General features: G+C 43.5%; 2 protein-coding genes across 9 annotated transcripts in view; both read right to left on the bottom strand.

Moving 5' to 3' along the window:
• The window catches only part of LOC124011412 (beta-1,3-galactosyltransferase 1-like), a 126,632-nt gene extending 107,197 nt beyond the window's left edge, over positions 1–19,435 (bottom strand). For 2 of the 4 annotated variants that reach the window (XM_046324766.1, XM_046324765.1), the window contains exon 1: positions 19,335–19,412. The gene's annotated coding sequence lies outside the window, so the exon portion shown is untranslated. Of the gene's footprint in view, positions 1–19,334 lie in introns of all 4 variants that reach the window. The other 2 variants (XM_046324764.1, XM_046324767.1) reach the window with 2 other exon arrangements.
• Positions 19,436–23,207: 3,772 nt separating this feature from the next.
• Positions 23,208–27,338, bottom strand: part of xirp2a (xin actin binding repeat containing 2a) — a 70,423-nt gene continuing 66,292 nt past the window's right edge. For 4 of the 5 annotated variants that reach the window (XM_046324440.1, XM_046324439.1, XM_046324443.1 and 1 more), the window contains 2 exons: positions 23,452–23,585; positions 23,208–23,350 (listed from right to left, as the gene is read on the bottom strand). In XM_046324440.1, the coding sequence (XP_046180396.1) occupies positions 23,491–23,585 (95 nt within the window). In that variant the 3' untranslated portion in view covers positions 23,208–23,350; positions 23,452–23,490. Of the gene's footprint in view, positions 23,351–23,451; positions 23,586–27,338 lie in introns of those variants that run through there. The other variant, XM_046324441.1, reaches the window with a different exon arrangement.

Raw genomic sequence — 27,338 nt, 5'->3', positions numbered from 1 at the left:
GGGAGGGGGAGGGAAGACGAACGGGGGTGCGAAGAAAGGGCTTAACACAGGAGACATGGAAGACAGGATGGACGCGAGCGAAGATGTCGCGGAAGAAGCAGTCGCACAGCGTTGGGATTGACGACCTGGGAGACACGGAACGGACCAATGAACAGTCAACTTACGAGAAGCTGTCGTAAGAGGAAGGTTGCGAGTGGAAAGCCACACTCTCTGGCCGCAACAATACCTTGGACTCTTAATCCTGCGTTTATTGGCGGCTCTCACAGTCTTCCCCGCAGACAAAGGCAGACCGGTAATGAAGTCTAAGGCGATGTGAGACCATGGTCGAAAGGAATGGGGAGCGGTCTGAGACGACCGGCAGGAGGAGAGTTACCCGACTTAGTCTGCGCGCAGTCCGAACAAGCAGCCACGAAACGGCGCGTGTCACGCTCCTGAGTCGGCCACCAAAAGCGCTGGCGAATAGACGCAAGAGTGCCTCGAACACCGGGATGACCAGCTAACTTGGCAGAGTGAGCCCACTGAAGAACAGCCAGACGAGTGGAAACAGGAACGAAAAGGAGGTTACTAGGACAAGCGCGCGGCGTGCAGTGTGCGTGAGTGCTTGCTTAACCTGTCTTTCAATTCCCCAGACTGTTAACCCGACAACACGCCCATAAGGAAGAATCCCCTCGGGATCAGTAGAAGCCACAGAAGAACTAAACAGACGGGATAAGGCATCAGGCTTGGTGTTCTTGCTACCCGGACGGTAAGAAATCACAAACTCGAAACGAGCGAAAAACAACGCCCAACGAGCTTGACGGGCATTAAGTCGTTTGGCAGAACGGATGTACTCAAGGTTCTTATGGTCTGTCCAAACGACAAAAGGAACGTCGCCCCCTCCAACCACTGTCGCCATTCGCCTAGGGCTAAGCGGATGGCGAGCAGTTCACGGTTACCCACATCATAGTTGCGCTCAGATGGCGACAGGCGATGAGAAAAATAAGCGCAAGGATGAACCTTATCGTCAGACTGGAAGCGCTGGGATAGAATGGCTCCCACGCCTACCTCTGAAGCGTCAACCTCGACAATGAATTGTCTAGTGACGTCAGGAGTAACGAGGATAGGAGCGGACGTAAAACGTTCTTTTAGAAGATCAAAAGCTCCCTGGGCGGAACCGGACCACTTAAAACACGTCTTGACAGAAGTAAGAGCTGTGAGAGGGGCAGCAACTTGACCGAAATTACGAATGAAACGCCGATTCTTAAAAAAAGCGCTGCAACTCGACACGTGACCTTGGAACGGGCCAATCACTGACAGCTTGGACCTTAGCGGAATCCATCTGAATGCCTTCAGCGGAAATAACGGAACCGAGAAAAGTAACGGAGGAGACATGAAAAGAGCACTTCTCAGCCTTTACGTAGAGACAATTCTCTAAAAGGCGCTGTAGAACACGTCGAACGTGCTGAACATGAATCTCGAGTGACGGAGAAAAAATCAGGATATCGTCAAGATAGACAAAAACAAAGATGTTCAGCATGTCTCTCAGAACATCATTAACTAATGCCTGAAAAACAGCTGGCGCATTGGCGAGACCGAGTGGCAGAACCCGGTACTCAAAATGCCCTAACGGAGTGTTAAACGCCGTTTTCCACTCGTCCCCCTCTCTGATGCGCACGAGATGGTAAGCGTTACGAAGGTCCAACTTAGTAAAGCACCTGGCTCCCTGCAGAATCTCGAAGACTGATGACATAAGGGGAAGCGGATAACGATTCTTAACCGTTATGTCATTCAGCCCTCGATAATCCACGCAGGGGCGCAGAGTACCGTCCTTCTTCTTAACAAAAAGAACCCCGCCCCGGCCGGAGAAGAAGAAGGCACTATGGTACCGGCGTCAAGAGACACAGACAAATAATCCTCGAGAGCCTTACGTTCGGGAGCCGACAGAGAGTATAGTCTACCTCGAGGAGGAGTGGTCCCCGGAAGGAGATCAATACTACAATCATACGACCGGTGAGGAGGAAGGGAGTTGGCTCGGGACCGACTGAAGACCGTGCGCAGATCATGATATTCCTCCGGCACTCCTGTCAAATCGCCAGGTTCCTCCTGAGAAGTAGGGACAGAAGAAACGGGAGGGATGGCAGACATTAAACACTTCACATGACAAGAAACGTTCCAGGATAGGATAGAATTACTAGACCAATTAATAGAAGGATTATGACATACTAGCCAGGGATGACCCAAAACAACAGGTGTAAACGGTGAACGGAAAATCAAAAAAGAAATAGTCTCACTGTGGTTACCAGATACTGTGAGAGTTAAAGGTAGTGTCTCAAATTTGATACTGGGAAGATGACTACCATCTAAGGCAAACATGGGCGTAGGCTTGTCTAACGGTCTGAAAGGAATGTTATGTTTCCGAACCCATGCTTCGTCCATGAAACAACCCTCAGCCCCAGAGTCAATCAAGGCACTGCATGTAGCACCCGAACCGGTCCAGCGTAGATGGACCGACATAGTAGTACAAGATCTAGATGAAGAGACCAGAGTAGTAGCGCTCACCAGTAGCCCTCCGCTTACTGATGGGCTCTGGCCTCTTACTGGACATGAATTAACAAAATGTCCAGCAACTCCGCAATAGAGGCACAGGCGGTTGGTGATCCTCCGTTCCCTCTCCTTAGTCGAGATGCGAATCCCTCCCAGCTGCATGGGCTCAGTCTCAAAGCCAGAGGAGGGAGATGGTTGCGATGCGGAGCAGGGAAACACCGTTGATGCGAGCTCTCTTCCACGAGCCCGGTGACGAATATCTACCCGTCGTTCTATGCGGATGGCGAGAGCAATCAAAGAGTCCACATCTGAAGGAACCTCCCGGGAGAGAATCTCATCCTTAACCACTGCGTGGAGTCCCTCCAGAAAACGAGCGAGCAGCGCCGGCTCGTTCCACTCACTAGAGGCAGCAAGAGTGCGAAACTCAATAGAATAATCCGTTATGGACCGTTCACCTTGGCATAAGGAAGCCAGGGCCCTAGAAGCCTCCCTACCAAAAACTGAACGGTCAAAAACCCGAATCATCTCCTCTTTAAAGTTCTGGAACTTGTTAGAGCAATCAGCCCTTGCCTCCCAGATAGCTGTGCCCCATTCTCGAGCCCGGCCAGTAAGGAGTGAAATGACGTAAGCAACCCGAGCTCTCTCTCTAGAGTATGTGTTGGGTTGGAGAGAGAACACAATCTCACACTGCGTGAGAAAGGAGCGGCACTCAGTGGGCTGCCCGGAGTAGCAAGGTGGGTTATTAACCCTAGGTTCTGGAGGCTCGGCAGGCCAGGAAGTAACAGGTGGCACGAGACGTAGACTCTGGAACTGTCCAGAGAGGTCGGAAACCTGAGCGGCCAGGTTCTCCACGGCATGGCGAGCAGCAGACAATTCCTGCTCGTGTCTGCCGAGCATGGCTCCTTGGATCTTGACGGCAGTGTAACGAGCGTCTGAAGTCGCTGGGTCCATTCCTTGGTCGGTTCCTTCTGTCATGCAGGTGAAGAGGACCCAAAAGCGACTTAACAGAAACAGAGTTTATTTAAGTCCAAACAGGGAATAACAGAAATCCTCTAGTCTGTAGAGGGAAATCACTGGAGAAGCGGCCACAGACTGCAGGTCGCTTCGGGTAGGCGCAGGCCGTAGTTGACAGAGACACCTGCTCACACGCAGCATCTGATGAAGGCAAAAAACACGACAGGACAGGGCGATACACAATCACAGCAAAAACACGACAGGACAGGGCGAAACGCAATCACAGCATGGTGAATACTAAACAAGGAACCGACGGGACAGGAACGGAACACAAAGGAATAAATAGGGACTCCAATCAGGGGAAAGGATCGGGAACAGGTGTGGGAAGACTAAATGATGATTAGGGGAATAGGAACAGCTGGGAGCAGGAACGGAACGATAGAGAGAAGAGAGAGCGAGAGAGGGAGGGGGAGAGAGAGGGATAGAAAGAGGGAAAGAACCTAATAAGACCAGCAGAGGGAAACGAATAGAATGGGGAGCACAGGGACAAGACATGATAATAAATGACAAACATGACACATGGCGACAAAGATCGTACTATTTGGAGAAATGTCCTTTAGTCTGATGAAACAAAAATAGAACTGTTTGGCCGTAATGACCATCGTTATGTTTGGAGGAAAAAGGGGGAGGCTTGCAAACCGAAGAACACCATCCCAACTGTGTAGCATGGGGGTGGCAGCATCATGTTGTGGGGGTGCTTTGCTGCAGGAGGGTACTGGTGCACTTCACAAAATAGATGGCTTCATGAGGCTGGAAAATGATGTGGATATATTGAAGCAACATCTCAGGACATCAGTCAGGAAGTTAAAGCTTGGCCGTAAATGGGTCTTACAAATGGACAATGACCCCAAGCATACTTCCATAGTTGTGGCGAAATGGCTTAAGGACAACAAAGTCAAGGTATTGGAGTGGCCATCACAAAGCTCTTACCTCAATGGTATAGAAAAGTTGTGGCAGAGCTGAAAAGCGTGTGTGAGCAAGGAGGCCTACAAACCTGACTCAGTTACAACAGCTCTGTCAGGAAGAATGGGCTAAAATTCACCCAACTTATTGCGCGAAGCTTGTGGAAGGCTACCTGAAAAGTTTGACCCAAGTTAAACAATTTAAAGGCAATGCTACTAAATACTAATGTCACGCCCTGGTCTTAGTATTTGGTGTTTTCTTTATTATTTTGGTCAGGCCAGGGTGTGACATGGGTTTATTGTGGTGTGTTTTGTCTTGGGGTTTTGTTAGGTATTGGGTTTGTGGCTTAGTGGAGGTATCTAGCATAGTCTATGGCTGTCTGAATGGTTCTCAATCAGAGGCAGGTGGTTATCGTTGTCTCTGATTGGGAACCATATTTAGGCAGCCATATTCCTTGAGTGTTTCGTGGGTGATTGTTCCTGTCTCTGTGTTTGTTGGCACCAGATAGGCTGTTGAGGTTTTTGTATTGTTCGTGGTTATTCATTTATTAAACATGTATCAAAATTACCACGCTGCATTTTGGTCCGATCCTTGCTACACCTCTTCGTAGGAGGAGTTAGAAGAAAACCGTGACAACTAATTGAGTGTATGTAAACTTCTGACTCACTGGGAATATGATGAAATAAATCAAAGCTGAAATAAATCTCTCTACTATTAGTCTGACATTCTTAAAATAAAGTGGTGATCCTACCTGACCTAAGACAGGGATTTTTTTACTCGGATTAAATGTCAGTAATTGTGAAAAACTGAGTTTAAATGTATTTGTCTAAGGTGTATGTAAACTTCCGACTTCAACTGTAAGTGCATAGATGACATGTAGTTTTCCCCGCTGCCCCTATTTTGAGACAGGTGCACGATAGTGGTCCATTCTAAATCAAAACAATTTTCACACATATATTATTTAGTACATGTAAAGACAAGATTAAATGAAGAATGGTCTGATGCGTGACAATATTAGCCTATCACTTGTGAATGATATATTATCACTTGTGAATGACGCCCAGCAAAAGAAACTGCCTTTTTTTGCAACTTTTTCTAATAGTAGTCACACACCACATGTAGCCTAGCCCATAGGCCTATATGTTTTGATAAGGTTTGTATCACAACTAATTTGGCCAAATAACTCATAGCACATTAATCTGCTTTACAAGGGGTTTAGAGCCTAATTTGCATACATAACCAGCGCATGATTTTCAGGTTTGGGGAAGATCATTTTCACCATAAAAATGCACCTTTATAATAAAATCATGACATGTATAATCGCAATCGTGATCAGTGGTGAAAATTGTTTAAAATATACTTGTATCCAAAGTAAATGTATAAATCATTTCAAATCCCTTATATTAAGCAAACCAGATGGCACTATTTTCTCGTTTTTTAAATTACGGAGAGCCACGGGCACAGTCCAACATTCAGACGCAGCATAATTTACAAACTAAGCATGTGTGTTTAGTTAGTCCGAGAGATCAGCGGGATGACCAGGGATGTTCAGTTGATAGGTGCGTGAATTTGACTATTTTCCTGTCCCGCTAAGCATTCAAAATGTAAAGAGTACTTTTGGGTGTCAAGAAAAACATATGGAGTAAAAAGTACAAAATGTCTTAAGGAATGTAGTGAAGTAAAAGTAAAAGTAGTCAAAAATATAAATATTAAAGTACAGATACCCCAAAAACCTACTGGAGTAGTTGTCACTCCCTGACCGACCCGCACCGTGTCCCTGTGGTCATCCCCGAAGCCGGTGTCGGCCCGCAGCGGGGGGGGCTGCTCATTCCGTTTATGTCACCGGCCATCTAGGCGTTTGTTTTGGGCTTCGTCCCTGTCTTTTTCATGACATACTTTATTTTGGGTGGAGAAATAAAATCCCCCCTTACGTATTCCTGCGCCTGTCTCCTATCATCATATAGCGTGACATGATAATCTAAACGGGTCCATGCCCTTTTTAGGCTACCTCATATCCACGGAGGGAGTGGAGATGGAGGAGCAATGCGTCAGCGCAGTCAGGCCATGGCCCATCCCCAACTTCGTGAGAGCAGTCCAGCGATTCCTGGGGTTCGCCAACTATTTCTAGAGGTTCATCCGGGCCTCCAGCACTGTGGCCGCGCCTCTTACCTCCCCGCTGAGAGGGGAGGAGGTCTCCAGTGGCGTCGTTGGACGGCGGAGGCGGAGAGGGTGTTCGAGACACTGAAGGCACGATTCACCACTGCTCTGCACTGATGTTGCTGGCACATCCCGACCCCTCAGTCTCCTTCATCGTCAAGGTGGATGCCTCCGAAGTAGGAGTCAGGGCAGTGCTGTCCCATCGCACCGATGTACGATGTAGGGGACCAGGAAATCTTGGCAGTCAAGAAGGCTTTGAAGGAGTTGAGGCACTGGCTTTCCTGGTGTGGATGGACCACCGCAACCTGGAGTACATCAGGGCATCGAAGAGGCTAAACCCGAGACAGGCTAGGTGGGCTCTATTCTTTGCCAGGTTCCAATTCACGCTTTACTATAGGCCAGGCTCGAAGAATGTGTAGGCGAACGCCCTGTCTCGCCTCTATGACGAGGAAAGGCAGGGAGAGGAGACCCCATCCTCCCTTCAGTGTGTGTTGGGGTATTATCGCGCCAGTGGTGTGGGACGTGGACGCCGACATATGGCAAGCCCTGCGCACGGAACCCGCACCTGCACAGTGCCCGGAGAACCGCGCCTACATGCCCACGGGTGTGCCGGACCGCCTCCTTACCTGGGCGCACATGGCGCCTTTGTCTGGTCATCCTGGGATAAGCCGTACCATCGCCTGCCTGACTGAGACGTACTGGTGGCCAACCTTGGTTAGGGACACCCGGGTTTACGTCTCTTCCTGCTCCATCTGTGCCCAGTCAAAGACACCCAGACACCTCTCTTATGGAAAGCTCCTTCTCCTGCCGGTTCCATAACGACCCTGGTCTCACCTCTCGGTGGGACTTTGTCACTGACCTTCCCCCCGCCCAGGGGAACACCACCGTTCTCGTCATTCTGGACCGGTTGTCCAAAGCTTATCGCCTCCTTCTCGACATATTTTTAATCATCATTAGAGTCTCATCATGCAGCATTACAATGTATTAAAAATCAAAACATATTGCTCAACGCTTGTAGAAAAACTAAAGTTACATTAATAACTCTAAAGTAAGCATACGGTATAGGAGCACTTATTTTTTTCAACACAGAATAGCCGCATGTGCGCATTCACTCAAATCGTTTGGAGAAAATATTTATATTTTATTCTGCTTTGTTCAATTGTATTCCTCATACTATAAAATAATATAAAATAATGCCACGGAATTCTAAGAAAATCTTGTCTGCTAAATGAACTAGTGTAGCCCACAGCCATATGGCACAGCCACATCAGGACATCCTAAAATAAGGACAACTCAGAGTATGCTATTCTGTTCTTCTGAAATGGACATCATTTTCTTCATATCATGCTTCTTTAGACCTGTCTAAAATAAATCATGGATTTATTGTGAAGGTGTAGACTATATTACATGGATTTATTGTGAAGGTGTAGACTATATTACATGGATTTATTGTGAAGGTGTAGACAATATTACATGGATTTATTGTGAAGGTGTAGACTATATTACATGGATTTATTTGAGTTCTAAACATGTAGATGTTCCAAAGGTCTGCATCCGTGGCTTGTGTGGAAGCCAGGAGATACTAAATGTGTTTATGGTAATTAACGGTTAATTACCGTGAGACCGACAGATATTTGCTTTTCAATTACCGGCTGACGGATTGTCGTGACGGTCACAGCCCTAATCATGAGCTCATCTTAATTTAGCTAGAAGGAGACGAAATAAATAGATTGATTGATTGATGATAACTATCAATGACATTAATAAGAGATTGATTATTTGGACACACATCAGTAGATGATTGGGAATGTCAGGATAAATTAATTAATTTCCATTTTTTAAAAACGTATTCTTTGCTAAGGCAATGTGATAAGCACAGTAAACAGAAGTCTATTTTCCTATTAGCCAATATAAAGAAATCGATGTGATTCTGAAGTCTAACTTGGTTTATTCTCCATCATGTGGAGTTATCAGATCACTCATCATAATCACTCCATCCCTTCCCAATGTTCTGGGTCGCTGGCAGATGCTCCTTAGCACAATGAGATTAAATCAGTATTATATGAAGATAAAGGAGTTTGCTGTCAAAGATTTAATCAAAAGGAGGTTCATCACATATTTCAGTTTCCGAAAGACTCAATGGCATTACTTACAGTGGTGGAAAAGGACCCAATTGTCATACTTGAGTAAAAGTAGATGTAATTGTAAAATTATACTTAAGTATCAAAAGTAAAAGTACTTCTATTAGGCATTCCAAATGGTGCAATTTGATTGTTTTTGTGTGTTTTTTTTACAGATAGTCAAGGGCACACTAAAACACTCAGACATCTCAGACATTTACAAATGAAGCATGTGTGTTTAGTGAATCCAGTAGGGATGACCAGGCATGTTCTCTTGATAAGTGTGCGAATTGGACCATTTCCTGTCCTGTTAAGTGTTCATAATGTAACGAGTACTTTTGGGTGTCACGGAAAACGTATGGAGTAAAACAAAAATGATTTTCTTTAGGAATGTTGTGGAGTAAAAGTAAAAGTTGTCAAAAATATAAATAGTAAAGTACAGAAACCAACAAAAAAACGACTTCAGTAGTACTTTAAAGTATTTTTACTTAAGTACTTTACACCACTGCTGATGTATAAACTGGTGCTGGGTCAGTTGACAACAAGGTGAAAGGTGCACACGACAACGTGAGAAAGGAAAGGGAAAGGGGGATACCTAGTCAGTTGTACAACTGAATGCATTCAACTGAAATGTGTCTTCCACATTTAACCCAACCCCTCTGAATCAGAGAGGGCTGCCTTAATCGACATTCATGTCTTCGGCGCCCGAAAAGGGCCAAGGGAGCATAATATTTGTGTCTCAGAAGCAATCCTTGTTGCATTGAACAGATTCAATTGAATTCCTGCTTTCGTAAGGTAATTGATAGCGTCTGGTATACATCTGAGAAAATAGCTGGAGCATTACCGACTCGTGGTAATCATAATGTATAATAGGTGTACTCAAGACATAATCCAGTCTCTTCCCTTGTGTGAGTTCAATCCCATCCAAGGCCCTGTGCTTATTAAATACGAATACATCATCCAGAAACTGTAATCAACTGCATCTTGAAAAAAGCATGGACGCAACAAATGGGAAATGATATTGTGTGCAACACATCACAGTGCCCGTATCATGAAGCAATGCCATTTTGTGTAGCCTGCGAACGGAAAATAAGGACTGAAGGAGACAGATGTTTTGCTTAGAAATGGCTAAATCCAAATATCTGGATTACAGTTGAAGTGCAAGCCAGGTCGTGTTTACTATTTTTGACCGCAACAGAGATGATGTTCTTTAAAACCTTGTTAAACTACAAAATGCAATACATTCAACATCCCTGTTCAAATGCCTACAGTCCCGGGGGTTCTTGTCAAGAATAAACTGTGAAAACTGTGACCTCTATATGTACAGTAGCACCACATGATTAAACAAAAACAAACAACTACAAATTAAAAGGACGATAATATAAGTAGTGTACACAATTGATTTCAAATTCCCTTCAGGAGGGTTGACAGAGCAGTCCTTCATCCTTAAGTCATAGCTTTTCTTTCCCACAATTCCCAGGGTACAGTAAATACACTCCCCTCCGTGTTTATTTGGACTGTGAAGCAATTATTATTATTTTTTTTACATTTGGCTCTATACTCCAGCATTTTGGATTTGAGATCAAATATTTCATATGAGGTGACAGTACAGAATGTCAGTATTATGAAAATATGAGTATTTTCACTTGATCAAAGAAAATTGACAAATTCACTTACATGTAAGTGTATTCAAGTATTCAAAATGTTAATATTTGGTACCATATTCCTAGCACACAATGACTACGTCAAGCTTGTGATTCTACAAACTTGTTGGATGCATTTGCAGTTTTCTTGGGAGGTTGTGTTTCAGATTATGCTTTGCCCAATAGGAACTGAATGGTGCATAGTGTCATGTTGAAGTCATTTTTATTGTAAATAAGAATAGAAGATGTTCTGAACACTTCTACATTAATGTGGATGCTACCATGAATATGTATAATAATGATGAGTGAGAAAGTTACAAAAGAACAAATATCACCCCCCCCTTCCCCCCCCCCAAAATACTAACTTCCCCTGGGAGGTTGGATCAGGGCCGGGCTACTGCATTTGGGGCTACGGGGCACCGGCCTCCAGCAAATTTCCTGCAATTCTACACATTTTCCTAACATATACAATCTGACCTCCAGGGGTCACTCAACCACCCGAAACTAAAAAAACGAAAACATTACTTGGTTAGGGGCCCCCTGGAGGTCGGGGGTCGCATGCCCGTTCGGTACTCCAGGCCTGGGTATGATCTCAAATCCAAAACGCTAGGTTATAGAGCTAAATGTACAGTGGCTCCTACTTTAAAAGTTGCGAGCTTACACCTCGAGGTACCCAGCTTACACTTAGAGGTACCCAGCGTCATGGCTTCATTGCTCCAGACCACCACAAGGGGGAGTTAAGAGCACTCATTATGCATTTGGGTCCCAAGGTTTTTATATGACCAATCATATCGAGTGGTTCCAATGACGAAATTGATGCGAGCCACCCGTCGCTGGTGACTTTTTTCAGCAAAGGTGGCTGACAAAACATTACGGTGGAAGCAAATGTAAGTAATTATAACGTCATAACGAGTCAAGCAAAAAAAATACAATTGAGAGGAATATGTTAATATACAGACAAACGATTGTGCATATTTTTTTTGCCATAAAGTTAATTTACGAAAATCCCTATTTAGCAAGTTAGCTGACTAGCTAACATTAGCCAGCTAGCTAGCTAGTGTTATTACATGAGTTTGAAATTGCAATTCGTGTTGTTTAATGTTTTAGGGACTCCTGAGAAAACCAGCAAACCAGGCTGTCGCCTTGTGAAACAGTGGATGTAAAGAATCTAGCTAGCTAAAGCAATTACTGGAAATTGAATGTACGATTGTGTAAGCTTGCCTTGCTTATATTTGCCATGCAAAAATAACATACCTAGCTAACTATTTATTTGCTTATTGTGTAGTGGAGGATGGAAATAACTGCATTCCCATGGATGTGTAGCTAGCTATAAAACGTATGGTATGAATATTAGTTCAGAACCTATGAACCTCAGCTATCATAGTTGTATCGACTTCAAGTCTGAATGGTATTAATGAAGCCTATGGATTAAGTAGAACATTATAACTTTATTGTGCCAAGGATGCAAGTCCTATATACACATGTACTGTAGTTATTACCACACATGAGATCCCCACATTGTAGCCTGTACATTGAATATATATACTGATCATGTACTCTTCCGTGGCAAATAAAGGTGCGGTTCAGGTATGAATCTCGGTGAGACATTCTTTTTCAGACATATCCAGTACCAGGTGTATCAAACTCAATTCTTTGAATGATGCCGTGTCCATGCATACTCCACAAGACACGCCACCAGAGGACCCTTCACAATCCCCAAGTCCAGAACAGACTACATGGAACTCTATTCCACATCAGGTAACTGATGCAAGCAGTAGAATCAGATTTGTTTTAAACACACCTTATGGAACAGCGGGACTGTGATGAGACACACACACACACAGGTACAGACACATGCATAAGCACACAAATGCTAGCACTCTACACAAACGTACCTTGAAATAACGTTGTATGGTGGTATTATACATTTTGTAGATATGTAATGATGTAATAATGTTATATGATGTACTGTTTAATCTTTTGTTTTATGTGTGATGTACCTGCCTTAATGTGTTTGGACCCCAGGAAGAGTAGCTGCTGGAACTAATGGGGATCCATAATAAACTCCAGGAAGAGTAGCTGCTGCCTTGGCAGGAACTAATGGGGATCCCTAATATTTACAAATAACTCTCATTTTCTTTTTCATAGAAAACACCTGTCTATGTGTGTTCAATGTGTGTTTTTTCAAAAGTGATCTTCAAGCGTTTGTTTCATTTCAAAGTCAGTCAAAGCCTTTATAGAGCACCTCTGATTCATAGAGTGTTTAAATCCCCTAGTACTAGTAGGTCATGTGGCCATCGGGGATAAGACAGGGATCAGACAGTTCCATATTAAACCTGCCTCCCTTCAAAATCCATTTGAGAGGCATAATTCTGAGCGGAAGGCAAATGTCAAATTGACATGCAGATCTCAGAGGATAACGCAAGCGGAAACATGCGTGGGCTGTATCTAACTACTGTCTGTTTGCAATAAAAAAATACTGTTAGGTCTACTCCATCCTATATACTGTATAAACAATCAGAATAGTGCATCAGTGGAGGCTGCTGAGGGGAGGACGGCTCATAATAATGGCTGGAACGGAGCGAACGGAATGGCATCAAACACATAGAAACCATGTGTTTGATTTTGTTGATACCTTTCCACCTATTCGGCTCCAGCCATTAGCACTTGCCCATCCTCCCCAATTAAGGTGCCACCAGCCTCCTGTGTAGTGCATAGCCTATTGGAGTGAACAAATGAGTATTCAAATGGAACATTGTAGTCCACTGAGCTGTAATATTGTTTTGTTCACAGACTCACAGCGTGGAAACAGACTAGAATTGACAACGTGAACAAGGCTACCCAATCACATCTAAATGTAGCACGTCCTTCCAACAAGCCATAATCCTTCAATGTTGCATCTGGGGGCTATAGCGGTCTGTACACGGCTTCAGATATGTAAAGTAACATGCATGGACCACACCTCCTCCTCCTCATCCTCCCTTTCTCTCAGTCTCTCGACCTCTAACCCAGGCCCATAATGAGTTTGGAGCCGTGCTGTGCTCTAGGAGGATTTTTAAAAAACAATTGAGAGCTTAAATGGTTCTAATGGCGCGCTGAGCCTGACCCTCTCTTTCTAAATGGCACAGGACCAGAGACATAATGTATGTGGTGTGGGTGGGACATATCAACTTACACATACGGGAAATATAGGAGCAGATTCAACAACTACTTTTGTTGGAAAAGGGGCACTTGCCAAAGTTTAACACAAGGAGGCAGCGAGGGGACCTCTCGTTCCCCTGAAGCCCCTCTCTTGTGTGACTACTGCAGCGCAAATCCAATCATGCACTTGACATGGGGAGCTGGGAGCCGTCCGCCTCCAGTGGCCAAGTTGGCAAACCAGCAAATGCCCTTCAGCAGAACCCAATTATACCCGGGACCCATGAGACACTCTCAGAGCTCGGAGCTCTTCCCTTCTCACAGCTAACAATGGTGCGGTGGCCTATGCTCAGTAGGCTGCTCATGTACTGTAGATCCACACACCGACACCGCAGAGCGCGGACCAGAGTCGGCGTTCAGTCCCTGCTGTGGTGGAGGCAGGGCTGCAGAAAACAAAGTGGGCTACGGCTGCTGATGCTGCTGATGGGGTGGAATCGTGGTGTGTTTGCCTCCTCTTTATCTCTTGTCCCAGATTGGCTGCCGAACACCGTGATACCAGCTCTACGAGCTCCAAGGACGTGTTAAAGAGGAACCTTTGTCCTAAAGGTCCTCGCATTCTGGCTAAAGCACTTAAAGGAAGACTGCAACTGCAAGTTTACAGTTCAGATCCCCCACATAATCAGCCATTGGATTATACTGGGAAAGCTAATGGACTGAGTTTGTGTCGCTGCGTTCATTAGACATCGCATTGCTACCAATTCTTCCGATGGCGGTAGCTCACCTCGTCAACCTCGGATGTGTTTGTGGTGTTGGCGTGACAGCCGATTGGCTCCGCTCCGACACGTTCGCATCACATCACACACTGTTCAATTGTTTCACAGAGAATGAATGTGGACGTCTGCCATTACAATGCTTACGGAGGATAACAACGCTGTGTTTGCCATTCAGGGCCATTTGCCATTCTTGTAAACAAATATGGTAAACAATGCTTGTGTCTATAGCCTGGCTTAGCATAATCACTGATACAACGACCGTTCAGATACAGTACAACACAATCAATTTGACTCTGTAACTTCCTAAATACTGGCATCGAATGCACTGTGGTATACAACATGGCGTTGCGGTCCTGTATGGCTCAGTTGGCAGAGCATGGCGCTTGAAACGCCAGAGTTGTGGGTTTGGTTCCCACGGGGGACCAGTACGAAAATATATGCCCTCACTACTCTGGATAAGAGCGCCTGCTAAATGTAGAATGTGTCTAGCCAGCATATTTTATGAAAGTGTCAAATGAAATAAAACACAAATATGGTAACACTGTCACTGTGGTTGACTGATTGTGTGCTGCTGTCACATTTGGGCCTTGGAAAGCACAAGCAGGATGGGAGCCATGTGTGACTGTCATAGCTAAAGGGATTATCTAGTGATCCAATAAACTCTGGACGGCAATGACAAAGATGATCACGGCCGAGCATTGAGTGAGACGGATGAAATGTACAGTTGCATTTGTTAGTGACTTTGTATAGAGGAGGACGGCGCAGGTCAAATCACATCAGCATGAAAACATTGGAGACGCTTGGAGAATGAAAATCCCTAAAGGAAATGTGAGGAATTGTATTATAGCTGTACTGTGGTTCATATTAAGACTAGACTACACAAGACTAGTGCCTTTTATGCATGGTATAACAAACACAAATGACATTACCAGCAGCAACACATAGGGTACTATGGCAATACAAGTAGCAACACATAGAGTACTATGGCAATACAAGTGAACCATTGCTTTAGGCAGAATATAGTCCCACATAAACGTTGTCACAAAAATAATATATAGCCAACAGACTACAGGTACAGTCTTAGAAAAAAAGGTGCTATCTAGAACCTAAAAGGGCCCTCCAGAACCTAAAAGGGCTTTCCAGCTGTACTCATAGGAGAACACTTTGAAGAACCCTTTGGTTACCTTGATAACATGCAGCGACACAGATTTTCCTTAATTGCTTTGATAAGAAAAACAACTAAACGCTGAAGTGCACATGACCTGGGAACAGTGTAAAATGATATTTTGCGATACACATTTCTATTGCTCTCTTATCGATGCCATCCACCACCCTTTTAGGTTCCAGGTAGAACTCTTTTGTGTTCCATGTAGAACCCTATTGGGAAAGGGTTCTACATGGAACCCAATGGGGTTCAACCTGGAAGCAAAAAGGGTTCTACTTGGATCCAAAAAAGGGATCTGCTATGGGGACAGACGGAGAATCCTTGTGGAACCCTTTTTTCTAAGAATAGTCAAATAAATGACACTCTAAGTCATATTAATTCAAATGTAAGGGGTAAACTGTATTTATTGTAAACAGCCGAGGACACTTAACAGGGAGAGTTCATGCTCCTACTAGGCCCATTACTAAACCAACATGCTAGCAGGCTTTTAAAAGGCCTTTATCTAAAACAACCCCAAATACTGACCCAATATGCACACATCCACAAGGTGTTAATAAAATGGCAACTGTTTCAAGCTGCTTCTGTTTGGACAAAACAACATTGGCATTTGACAAGCTCAGGCCGGCTAGACTTGAAAGAGATAAATATTCCCCTGAGGGGAAAAAAAAAAGTTTACCGTAATAACATGCAGTGACACAGATTTTCCTTAATTGCTTTGATAAGAAAAACAATAAACGCTGAAGTGCACATGACCTGGGAACAGTGTAAAATGATATTTTGTGATCCACATTTCTATCGTTCTCTGATCGATGCCATCCACCACTGTCACATAGTGTTGATCTCCTGAATGAACTATTAACCTTGTAGATTCTTATAAATAACATTCCACCACAGCACACACATATAATTAAGAATATGTAGTTGTTGGCTATTATATTATTATCCCTGTGAGTAGAAGAGCATTCAATGTTCCATTCCATTAGAACTGTGGCAGTACACTGTTGCATTGTTATGAAGTATATATTTCAAAGGATCAATTTCTCAAGTCAAATACATCCTAGATGTAGACCTACATGTTCCCTACACGAATGGAACAACGCATACAAATGAATCTTAAGCAAGTAGCAAGTGGAGAGAAGGACCATAAACACGCAATCAAATGCCCCTCAGAGAGTTAAGACATAGGGTACGGTGGAGCTTCTCCTCACCAGTGTCAATGGGACAGGGCTTACGGTAAAAGATAAGTAGCTATTTATAGATAAGAGGGGTTGTGATATGACCTGGGACGGTACACGTTCAATATTGCAATACATTTGATGTGAGTCAGCGCTTCTAAAAAAAAATGCACAGGATGTTTCCTGAGGCAAATCGTTGCTTCCCAGTCGACCACCGCTTTTAACGTAAGGGAATCTGCATCCAAGGCTATTACGGGGTTACTATTACACTTGACCGATGCACGGCCTGCTGACAGCACACGGCTACTTACTGTATTGACTTACCACTGATCTATATCTAAGGTAATGCAAACGTGAACATGGACGCTGTAGGGTACAGCCAGGTGAAATATGGCGATTTCGCTTTGATCATAGCCCGTGATCGCTCTTTTAGGAACCGTAATCTTTCAATGCAGTAGAGTAGAATAGGCAATTATGATACGTATGATATTATTGAGATCAGTCAATATGGCAGTGTTTAGATGGATCAAACCAATTCAGCATCTCAATCCCTTGTACATATAAAGACCCCTCCTCTCTCTCTTCTCTTCCACAACCTTCATTGTTCTTCCATCTGTCTAAGATACCCGTTTTGATATGTCATTGTTTAATTGAGATTCAACTGCTGCCTTTCTTGTCAAATTAGATAAATGGGGCACTGAGGATGTTTGAAATTAAATGGGACATTTTTTTCACCCGTAAAATATCAGTTACTGGTACGATGCCAGAACGCAAGCTTAAATGAGGGAATTTTGGCAGGACCGGGGGAATTAACGACCAGGCACTGTAAGGTCGAGAGAGAGAGAGGCTGCGCGTACACAATATGGACTATGCTTCCTGCTACAGCATTGCTCTCTGACAAGCAAGTGTGAAAAGTATTGATGTAGCAACTTCAAACAGCCGTGTAATTCCAAAAAAGGATCAGTCGCATAGTGAAAAAGCCTTTGAGATATATGGCGTTTCGCCCCACAAAGGCTCTGTTAGAATACGTCTCTGTCAATAGATTTCCCGAGGTTTAGACACACTGTTCACAGAATGACAAGACGCTGCAGCTTAAATGGTCACTATGCCCTATTGGCTACAATCAACAGTTCTAAAAACGGAGGCGGTTCAGTCTTGCTCCGATTTACTTTGTCATGCTTGTGTATACTACACCTAAATGGTAAACAGTGGTGATACTCTAGTCCCGCACAGTAAACAGATCAACGACCTACTTTTGGCTATGTAACATTTGTTGTCCACATGCAGTTATTGACTTTGTATGTGCAAGGTCATTGTGGTAGAACAAGTGCGTTGAACCTAGCTACTGCAAACAGATGCCTCTAGATCCACACTGCTTGTCCTCTCCTTCCCTCTGATATATTTAAATACCTATTTTTCAAGTATAGCAATTACATTTTGTCGAAACATTGATGCTATCACCAAAACGTAAAATGAAAATAAATAAGTAAAAGATGAATATACTTTGCCTATGCAAAGTTGATAGGCAGGGTAGCCTTGTGGTTAGAGCGTTGGACTAGTAATCGGAAGGTTGGAGGTTCAAACTCTCGAGCTGACAAGGTACAAATCTGTCGTTCTGCCCCTGAACAGGCAGTTAACCCACTGTTCCTAGGCCGTCATTGAAAATAAGAATTTGTTCTTAAACTGACTTGCCTGGTTAACTAAAGGTAAAATTAAAAAATATTACTGCTGCCTTCCACCGCTCAGTCAGACTGCTCTATCAAATCATAGATTTAATTATAATATAATATGATGCTCCTCATAACAGAGAATTGGAATTAGACAGTTTTGGGCTAAATTAACTAATGACTCGTTTTCACAGTGTGGCCATTTTGCTTTGCTAAATATAAAAATTCCAAAATTGGGATAGAAAAAAACTGCTAGTAATGGTGACGGAGCCCTGCAGTGCCTTCGGAAAAATATTCACACCCCTTAACTTTTTTCCACATTTTGTTGTGTTACAGCCTGAATTTTAAATTGATACCCCACCATGTCAAAGTGAATTGTTTGTAGAAATGTTTTGAAATAATAAACACACAGGGCTTATAGGTTCTCACTTGATGAGGGAGATTCTGAGTGAAATATACTGTTAGCGTGGTATTTAAAACAGTAGTTGTAATGTAATATATGTCCCTATGCTGAACGCCCTGTAGTATGTGGATGACATAAGTGCTAGTGGACTTGTTCTTGAGGCATGTGCTCAGTGTGGTAGCCTCTATCAACAAACAACAATATGATATTAAGGCGAGCCTTGCGCAATTCACTTCAAGCAAGGAGCAATAAAATGGTTTCAACTCATAGCTATTTGGTTCGCTTTACATCAAATCTGCCGACAATTCTGGACCACAACACATCGCAGCATCACTGCTAATGTGAGACGCACTCTTCAATACAGAACATTCCTTTGGAGTCCCGGACGGTGCATCAGAGGGCAAAGCCAATAGGACAACAGCAAACAACAGACGATGCATTTCTAAACACAAAGAAGCAGCGACCGAATGGTTTGCACTGTCACTACAAAACGATTATAATCTAAGCAGAAAGTAGTCGCATGCACGAAATAAAAAAGGCTGAATGACGACGAAAGCTTGTACCAAGTGTTCAGTAAGCTGTTGCAGGCTGTCGCCACTGAATAAACACAAATAGCAGCAATAGGATTCAGTTTACAAAGCATTTGTACCTACCAGTCTCGTTGTCTACATCCCACCAAGACAAGTGGTGCTGAAACTGTGTCCGTCCTGCGCTGGGCTCCGCATCTGATCTCACCGCGAGAAAGCAGTGGGGGAGACATGATAGTGACTGTATGCGGTACTGCAGCTGACAAGAGAGCTGTCCAATCAGGATCATTTGCGAAATGAATAGTAGCCAATCAATCCGTCTGGAAGTGAGGATTCCACTTTTTTTTAGCAAGGTTGACTGACATTGCTGCTAAACACATTTGCAATGCATGACCGATGGTTTCAAGGAATTGCACTGCAAAAACTGAGAAGTTTGAGGTAGGCTAATGCATATTTTTTGTAGAGTTTGCATGGATATAAAATATGCCATTTAGCAGACGCTTTTATCCAAAGCGACTTACAGTCATGTGTGCATACATTCTACGTATGGGTGGTCCCGGGGATCGAACCCACTACCCTGGCGTTACAAGTGCCATGCTCTACCAACTGAGCTACAGAAGGACCATATTTAAAAGATAAGTTTAATGCCAGCTAGCAACTTACCATGGCTCCTTGCTGCACTCGCCTAACAGGTGGTCAGCCTGCCACGCAGTCTCCTCGTGGAGTGCAATGTAATCGGCCATAACCGGCATCCAAAAATGCTGATTACCGATTGTTATGAAAACTTGAAAATGGCCCTAATTAATCGGCCATGCCGATTAATCGTCGACCTCTAGTATCAAGTCATTACACCCAGTCATTACAAAGATACAGGCGTCCTTCCTAACTCAGTTGCCAGACAGGAAGAAAACTGCTCAGTGATTTCACTACGAGACCAATGGTGATTTTAAAACAGTGACAGAGTTTAATGGTTGTGATGTGAGAAAACTGAGGATGGATCAACAACATTGTATTTACTCCACAAGACTAACCTAAATGACAGAGTGAAAAGAAGGAAGCCTGTATAGAATAAATATTCCAAAACATGCATCCTGTTTGCAACAAGGCACATAAGTAATACTGAAAAAATGTGGCAAAGAAATGTTTTTGTCCTGAATACAAAGTGCTATGTTTGGGGAAAATCCAACACAACACATCACTGAGTACCACTCTTCATATTTTCAAGCATGCTAGCATGCTGGTGGCTGCATCATGTAATGGGTATGCTTGTCATATGCAAGGACTAAATAGCCTTTCAGGATAAAAATAAATAGAATAAGCTCAGGCAAAATCTTTAAAAAAAAACTGGTTCAATCTGCTTTCCAACAGACACTGGGAGACAAATTCACCTTTCAGCAGGACAATAACCTAAAAACCCAAGTTTAAATCTACACTGGAGTTGCTTACCAAGATGTCATTGAATGTTCCTGAATGGCCAAGTTACAGTTTTGACTTAAATCGTCTTGAAAATCTATGACGAGACTTGAAAATGGCTGGTCTAGTAATGAACAGCAATCAACTTGATAGAGCTTGAAGAATTATAAAAGAATAATGGGAAAATATTGTACAATCCAGGTGTACAACGCTCTTAGAGACTTACCCAAAAATACTCACAGTTGTAATCTCTGTCAAAGGTGATTCTAACATTTATTGACTCAGGGGTATGAATACTTATGTAAATGAGATATTTCTGTATTTCATGTTCAATAAGGTAGCAAAAATGTCTAAAAAACATGTTTTCACTTTGTCATTATGGGGTAGTGCGTGTAGATGAGTGAGAAAAAAATATATATATTGAATTCAGGCTGTAATACAACAAAATGTGGAATAAACCAAGGGGTATGAATTCTTTCTGAAGGCACTGTACATTTTAAAATCTGTATTCCTCCTACAACCCTCTGGCTCCCTCAATGGAAATAAATATGGCTCTAACTTAAGAGATCACAGCTGGCCAACCATACAGACTGTAGACCAAACTACACCTCTACACACAATGTTTACCTTAGTATCTCTTCCCCCCCACTGATTAAAAAGTCATGTACCAGAAACATGTCAAGTCTTTATTAATAACTACATTACTAATGTAGAAACAATAGAATAGGAAAAGTAAATAATCTTTAATCAGACTCGGAAGATTAAACCTCACAGGCATTCTTTCCAACAAACCAAGCAAATCGAAAACCCTTATACTGTAGCAAGAAAGTATAATGAATGTCTTGAAAAATGTGAATATGTTCTGTTTTGATGGTTTTAAAATATCAGAAGCAATGTATACAGAAAAACATGGAACAGAAAATCCCTTTATAACATGTTTTTAACTGCACACCAGGTGCTTTTAAACAGCAAGATCAAATCTATATATTGTAATAAAGAGCATCGGTATCATTGCTAAAACACAGTACAAAATAGTTATAGGGAAGTTGTGATATTAGCTTGATTCATCTCTCCACAGACAGAAATGAAATTAGGGATTGCATGAGGACAGAATTGACTAAGTGATAGAATCATGGATGAAATGTTATCAGATTTAGGAGTTATCACTGTCGTCCTCGTCATAATATCTGTTCCTCTTGATCTGTTCCTCCACTGACAGCGAGTCATAATCATCTTTCCACAGCATGTTGCTTATCCCCTGTGCACAGACATCCTTCATGGCAAAGCTGTCAAGCGGTTCATCCCCGTTCCGCCCGTCTTTGGGTTTCTCTGTGTTTCCTCTTGGCTCCATTCCAAAATCCAAAAGGTCGTCCAGAGATGACACCAAGGGCCTCTCACTGACGGACTCACTGAAGAGGTCAGACTTGAAATCAGACAGGAGGATGGAACTGTTATCCAGACCAGCAAAAATGTCCTCCAGGAAGCTAGAGGTGCTTATCTTTGGTTCCGCTTCAAAAGAAAATGTACTTTGAGTCGCCTCTGTGAAGACATGTTTACCTAGACTGTCGTCTGTGGCCTCCATACATTTGGCACCCATTGGCACAAAATCGTCCTCCCTCTGCGCCATGTCTAGAACGTCGGTTGGCATCCATTTTAGTTCTTCATCCCCGAATATGCCCTCCTTAAAATCACTTTCGGCAGCAGCTGGTTCCGTGGACTGAAGTATTACATCTCTTTCTTCCGTTTTGTAGTCATCAAGCACTTTGAACTTTGGTTCATCAAATAATAATAGTCCGTTATTGTTGTTGTTGGAGTTTGCGTTTACTGCTGCCTCACCTGATGCCTCACCATCTATCATTGTGACCTTGACCTTATCCTCCTCACTCCCATTTACTATGTCCATTTTCTCCTTCTCCTCTTTATAAAAGTTCTCTGCCTCAGCCTCCCCGCTATGCCCATTTACTCTCACCTCCTCTACCTTCTCTCCACTTTCCTTTTCATCTTTCTCTGTCACATTCCCACTTTCCACAGCTCCTTCCTTGTTCACCTCGCGTGTCACCTCCACATCGGGTTCCACTTTCCCAGCTACCTCTATGCCACCGTCTCTTGGGGGTTCATGGTTGGGAGTACTCTCTGGTACCTCTACTAGGTCTACAGGACTTGTCAAAGCCTTCTTCTCTGCTGGAGTTTCTACAGTTACAACGGCACATTCCCATGCAGTTTCTTGAGGACAATTTTGTGTTTTTATAGCAGGGCTGTCGTTTAATGAAGGTTCATTGATCTGGCTTTTATGGGCATCGGTGTCAGTCTGTGGAGAGCTATCCTGCGGGGGCCATGAGGGTTTAACCAGCTTCACCTCGTCTTCCACCATGAACACTTTCTTGGGAGAATCATTTTGAGGGGGCCATACAACCGCAATCTTACTAGTGGGCTTTTTGTTTTCATCCTGTGATTTGCTCACTTCCTTTTCCTGTGGAGGTGGTACCTCTATCTTTGTCAAACTGACACTGCTCCTGGTTGTGGAATTTCTGGAATCTAGTTTTTCAGGGGACGGGGATTTTAGATTAGTCTTTTCATTTTCAATGGAATACTCTTGATTTTTAGCACTCCAAAGGTCTTTGTGAGGCTTCTGTCCGAATCCTTCGTCATAATTTCCTTTGGACTTGAACAGTTGCTTGAAGTGGGGCTTGCAGTACATTCGTCCATGGAGAGAGGCGTAGTTGCCAAGGCTGCGAAAGACAAAATGTTGTTGCTACAGTATTCAGACAACATTTGAAATAAGATAGTTGTTATTATTTGTACTGGTTATAAGTCGAAGTTTGTGGTTTACCTTAGTTTGCCACTGCAGTGCTCACAGCGGAAGCAGCTTTTATGGAAATTGTGTTTGTCTGCGACCAGACACTCCATCGGATACACCCTCTTCCGACACACCGTGCACAGTTCGGACTCTGGAACTCGAATTTTCTGCAAGAGAATGATAGTGTTAGGTCATTCTTTTATTTACCTTTTCAGTAAAAACAAAAGTGACAACAAAGCACAATTAGTTAACACTAACATATCAACACTATTAGTTAATAATTCATTATTATCAGTAAACCTACTGGACAGTAAATAAATTATGAAAAAAAATGGTTCTCACTTTAAACAAACTACAAATTATGAAGGCTTTATGTAGCATATAGTGAGGGAAAAGAGTATTTGATCCCCTGCTGATTTTGTTTGTTTGCCCACTGACAAAGAAATGATCTGTCCATTAAATGTATATACTGATCATTTCTTTGTCAGTGGGCAAACATACAGAATCAGCAGGGGTTCAAATACTGATTTCCCTCACTGTATACAGTAACATCTTGCTAAGCACTACACAGATGCTTCACAAATCTGTGTAGTTCATTCCATAATCTATAAAGGGTTTAGAAAAGGTGACATACAGTAGTCAGTAGTTTAAAAAAATGTTTAACGAGGCAAATCAGTTAAGAAAAAAGTATTATTTTACAATGACGGCCTACCCCGGCTAAACCCTCCCCTAACCCGGGTCTGTAGTGACACCTCGAGCACTGAGATGCAGTGCCTTAGACCACTGCGCCACTCGGGAGCATCTCCCTATGTACTCTATAGTAGGCTGCATTGCCAAATGTGACTTAACCAAGACAGACATATCACACACCGACATACAGATGTTACCAAGCTAAGCTAAGCAGGCCTCATAAAGATGGCGTTTGTGCTGATGTTAATCAAAATCAAATCAAATCTAATTCTATTAGTCACATGGGCCGAATACAACAGGTGTCACCCTTACATTGAAATGCTTACCAACGAGCCCGTAACCAACAATGCAGTTAAAAAAAATATGGATAAGAATAAGAGATAAAAGTAACAAGTAATTAAAGAGCAGCAGTAAAATAACAATAGCGAGACTATATACAAGGGGGTACCAATACAGAGTCAATGTGCTGGGGCACCTGTTAGTTGAGGTAGTATGTACATGTAGCTAGAGTTATTAAAGTGACTACTCATAGATGACAACAAAGAGTAGCAGTGGTGTAAAGAGGGGGGGGGGCAATGCAAATAGTCTGTGTAGCCATTTGACTAGATGTTCAGGAGTCTTATGGCTTTGGGGTAGAAGCTGTTTAGAAGCCTCTTTGCCCTAGACTTGGCGCTCCGGTACGTCTTGCCGTGCGGCAGCAGAGAGAACAGTCTATGACTAGGGTGGCTGGAGTCTTTGACAATTTTTGGGGCCTTTCTCTGACACCACCTGGTATCAAGGTCTTGGATTGCAGGAAACTTGGACCCAGTGATGTACTGGACGGTTCGCACTAGTGCCTTGTAGTCGGAGGCCGAGCCATACCAGGCAGTGATGCAACCAGTCAGGATGCTCTCAATGGTGCAGTTCTAGAAGCTTTTGAGGATCTGAGGACCCATGCCAAATCTTTTTCAGTCTCCTGAGGGGGAATAGGTTTTGTTATGCCCTCTTCACGACTGTCTTGGTGTGCTTGGACCATGTTAGTTTGTTGGTGATGTGGACACCAAGGAACTTGAAGCGCTCAACCTGCTCCCACTGCAGCCCCATCTATGAGAATTGGGGGGTGCTCTGTCCTCTTTTTCCTGTAGTCCACAATCATCTCCTTGATCACGTTGAGGGACAGTTTGTGGTCCTGGCACAACACGGCCAGGTCTCTGACCTCCTCCCTATAGGCTGTCTCGTCGTTGTTGGTGATCAGGCCTACCACTGTTGTTTCATCAGCAAATTTAATGATGGTTTTAGAGTCATGCCTGGCTGTGCAGTTATGAGTGAACAGGAAGTACAGCAGTGGACTGACCATGCACCCTTGAGAGGCCCCTGTGTTGAGGATCAGTGTGGTGGATGTGTTGTTACCTAACCTTGCCACCTGGAGGCGGCCCGTCAGGAAGTCCAGGATCCAGTTGCAGAAGGAGGTGTTGAGTCCTTGGGTCCTTAGCTTATTGATGAGCTTTGAGGGCACAATGGGGTGGAACGCTGAGCTGTAGTCAATGTATAACGTTCTCACATTGCAATAGAGATTGCATCATCTGTGGATATTTGGGGGCGGTATGCAAATTGGAGTGGGTCTAGGGTTTCTGGGATGATAGTGTTGATGTGAGCCATGACCAGCCTTTCAAAGAACTTCATGGCTACAGACGTGAGTGCTATGGGTCGGTAGTCATTTTGGCAGGTTACCTTAGTGTTGTTGGGCACAGGCACTATTGTGGTCTGCTTGAAACATGTATTACAGACACAGACTCGGACAGGGAGAGGTTGACACTTGCCAGTTGGTCAGCGCATGCTCGAATACACATCCTGGTAATCCGTCTGGCCGTGCGGCCTTTTGAATGTTGACCTTTTTAAAGGTCTTACTCAAATCGGCTGCGGAGAGCGTGATTACACAGTCTTCAGGAACAGCTGGTGCTCTCATGCATGTGTCAGTGTTATTTGCCTCGAAGCGAGCATAGAAGTAGTTTAGCTCGTCTGGTAGGCTTGTGCCACTGGCAAGGTCTCGGCTGTGCTTCCCTTTGTAGTCTGTAATGGTTTGCAAGCCCTGCCACATCTAACGAGTGTCAGAGCCGGTGTAGTACGAATCAATCTTAGTCCTGTATTAACACTTTGCCTGTTTGATGGTTCGTCAGAGGACATAGCTGGATTATTTATAAGCTTCCGGGTTAGAGTCCCGCTTCTTGCAAGCAGCAGGCCTAGCCTTTAGCTCAGTGCGGATGCTGCCTGTAATCCATGGCTTCAGTTTGGGGTATGTACGTACGGTCACTGTGGGGACGACGTCATCGATGAACTAATTGATGAAGCCAATGACTGATGTGGTGTACTCCTCAATGCCATCAGAGGAATCCCGGAACATAATCCAGTCTGTGCTAGCAAAACAGTCCTGTAGCTTAGGTACTATTGTATGAAGCTGCCAGTTCAGGACTTGTGAGGCATCTGTTTCTCAAACTAGACACTCTAATGTACTTGTCCTCTTGCTCAGTTGTGCACCGGGGCCTCCCACTCGTCTTTCTATTCTGGTTAGAGACAGTTTGCGCTGTTCTCTGAAGGGAGTAGTACACAGCGTTGTATGAGATCTTCAGTTTCTTGGCAATTTCTCGCTTGGAATAGCCTTCATTTCTCAGAACAAGAATAGACTCACAAACACTGATGCTCAAAATACTCAACTAGTCTAAAGAAGGCCAGTTGTATTGCTTCTTTAATCAGACCAACAGTTTTCAGCTGTGCTAACATGAGTCAAAAGAGGTTTCTAATGATCAATTAGCCCTTTAAAATTATAAACTTGGATTAGCTAACACAATGTGCCTATGTAGATATTCCATACAACAATCTGCCGTTTCCAGCTACAATAGTCATTTACAACATTAACAATGTCTGTCCTGTATTTCTGATCAATTTGGGGGCGGCAGGTAGCCTAGTGGTTAGAGTGTTGGACTCGAATCCCGAGCTGACAAGGTAAAAATATGTTGTTCTGCCCAGTTAACCTACTGTTCTTAGGCCGTCTTTGAAAATAAGAATTTGTTATTAACTGACTTGCCTAGTTCAATTTAAAAAAGGATGTTATTTGAATGGACAAAAAATGTGCTTTTCTTTAAAAAATAAAGACATTTCTAATTGACCCCAAACTTTTGAACAGTAGTGTATACTTAAGCAATAAGGCCTGCGGAGGTGTGGTATATGGCCAATATACCACGGCTAAGGGCTGT

This window comes from Oncorhynchus gorbuscha, linkage group LG23 (genome assembly GCF_021184085.1).
Source record: "Oncorhynchus gorbuscha isolate QuinsamMale2020 ecotype Even-year linkage group LG23, OgorEven_v1.0, whole genome shotgun sequence".
In the NCBI taxonomy this organism is placed as follows: Eukaryota; Metazoa; Chordata; class Actinopteri; order Salmoniformes; family Salmonidae; genus Oncorhynchus; species Oncorhynchus gorbuscha.
The sequence above is the reverse complement of the archived record's forward strand: the minus strand, read 5'-3'. Positions and strand labels throughout refer to the sequence as shown.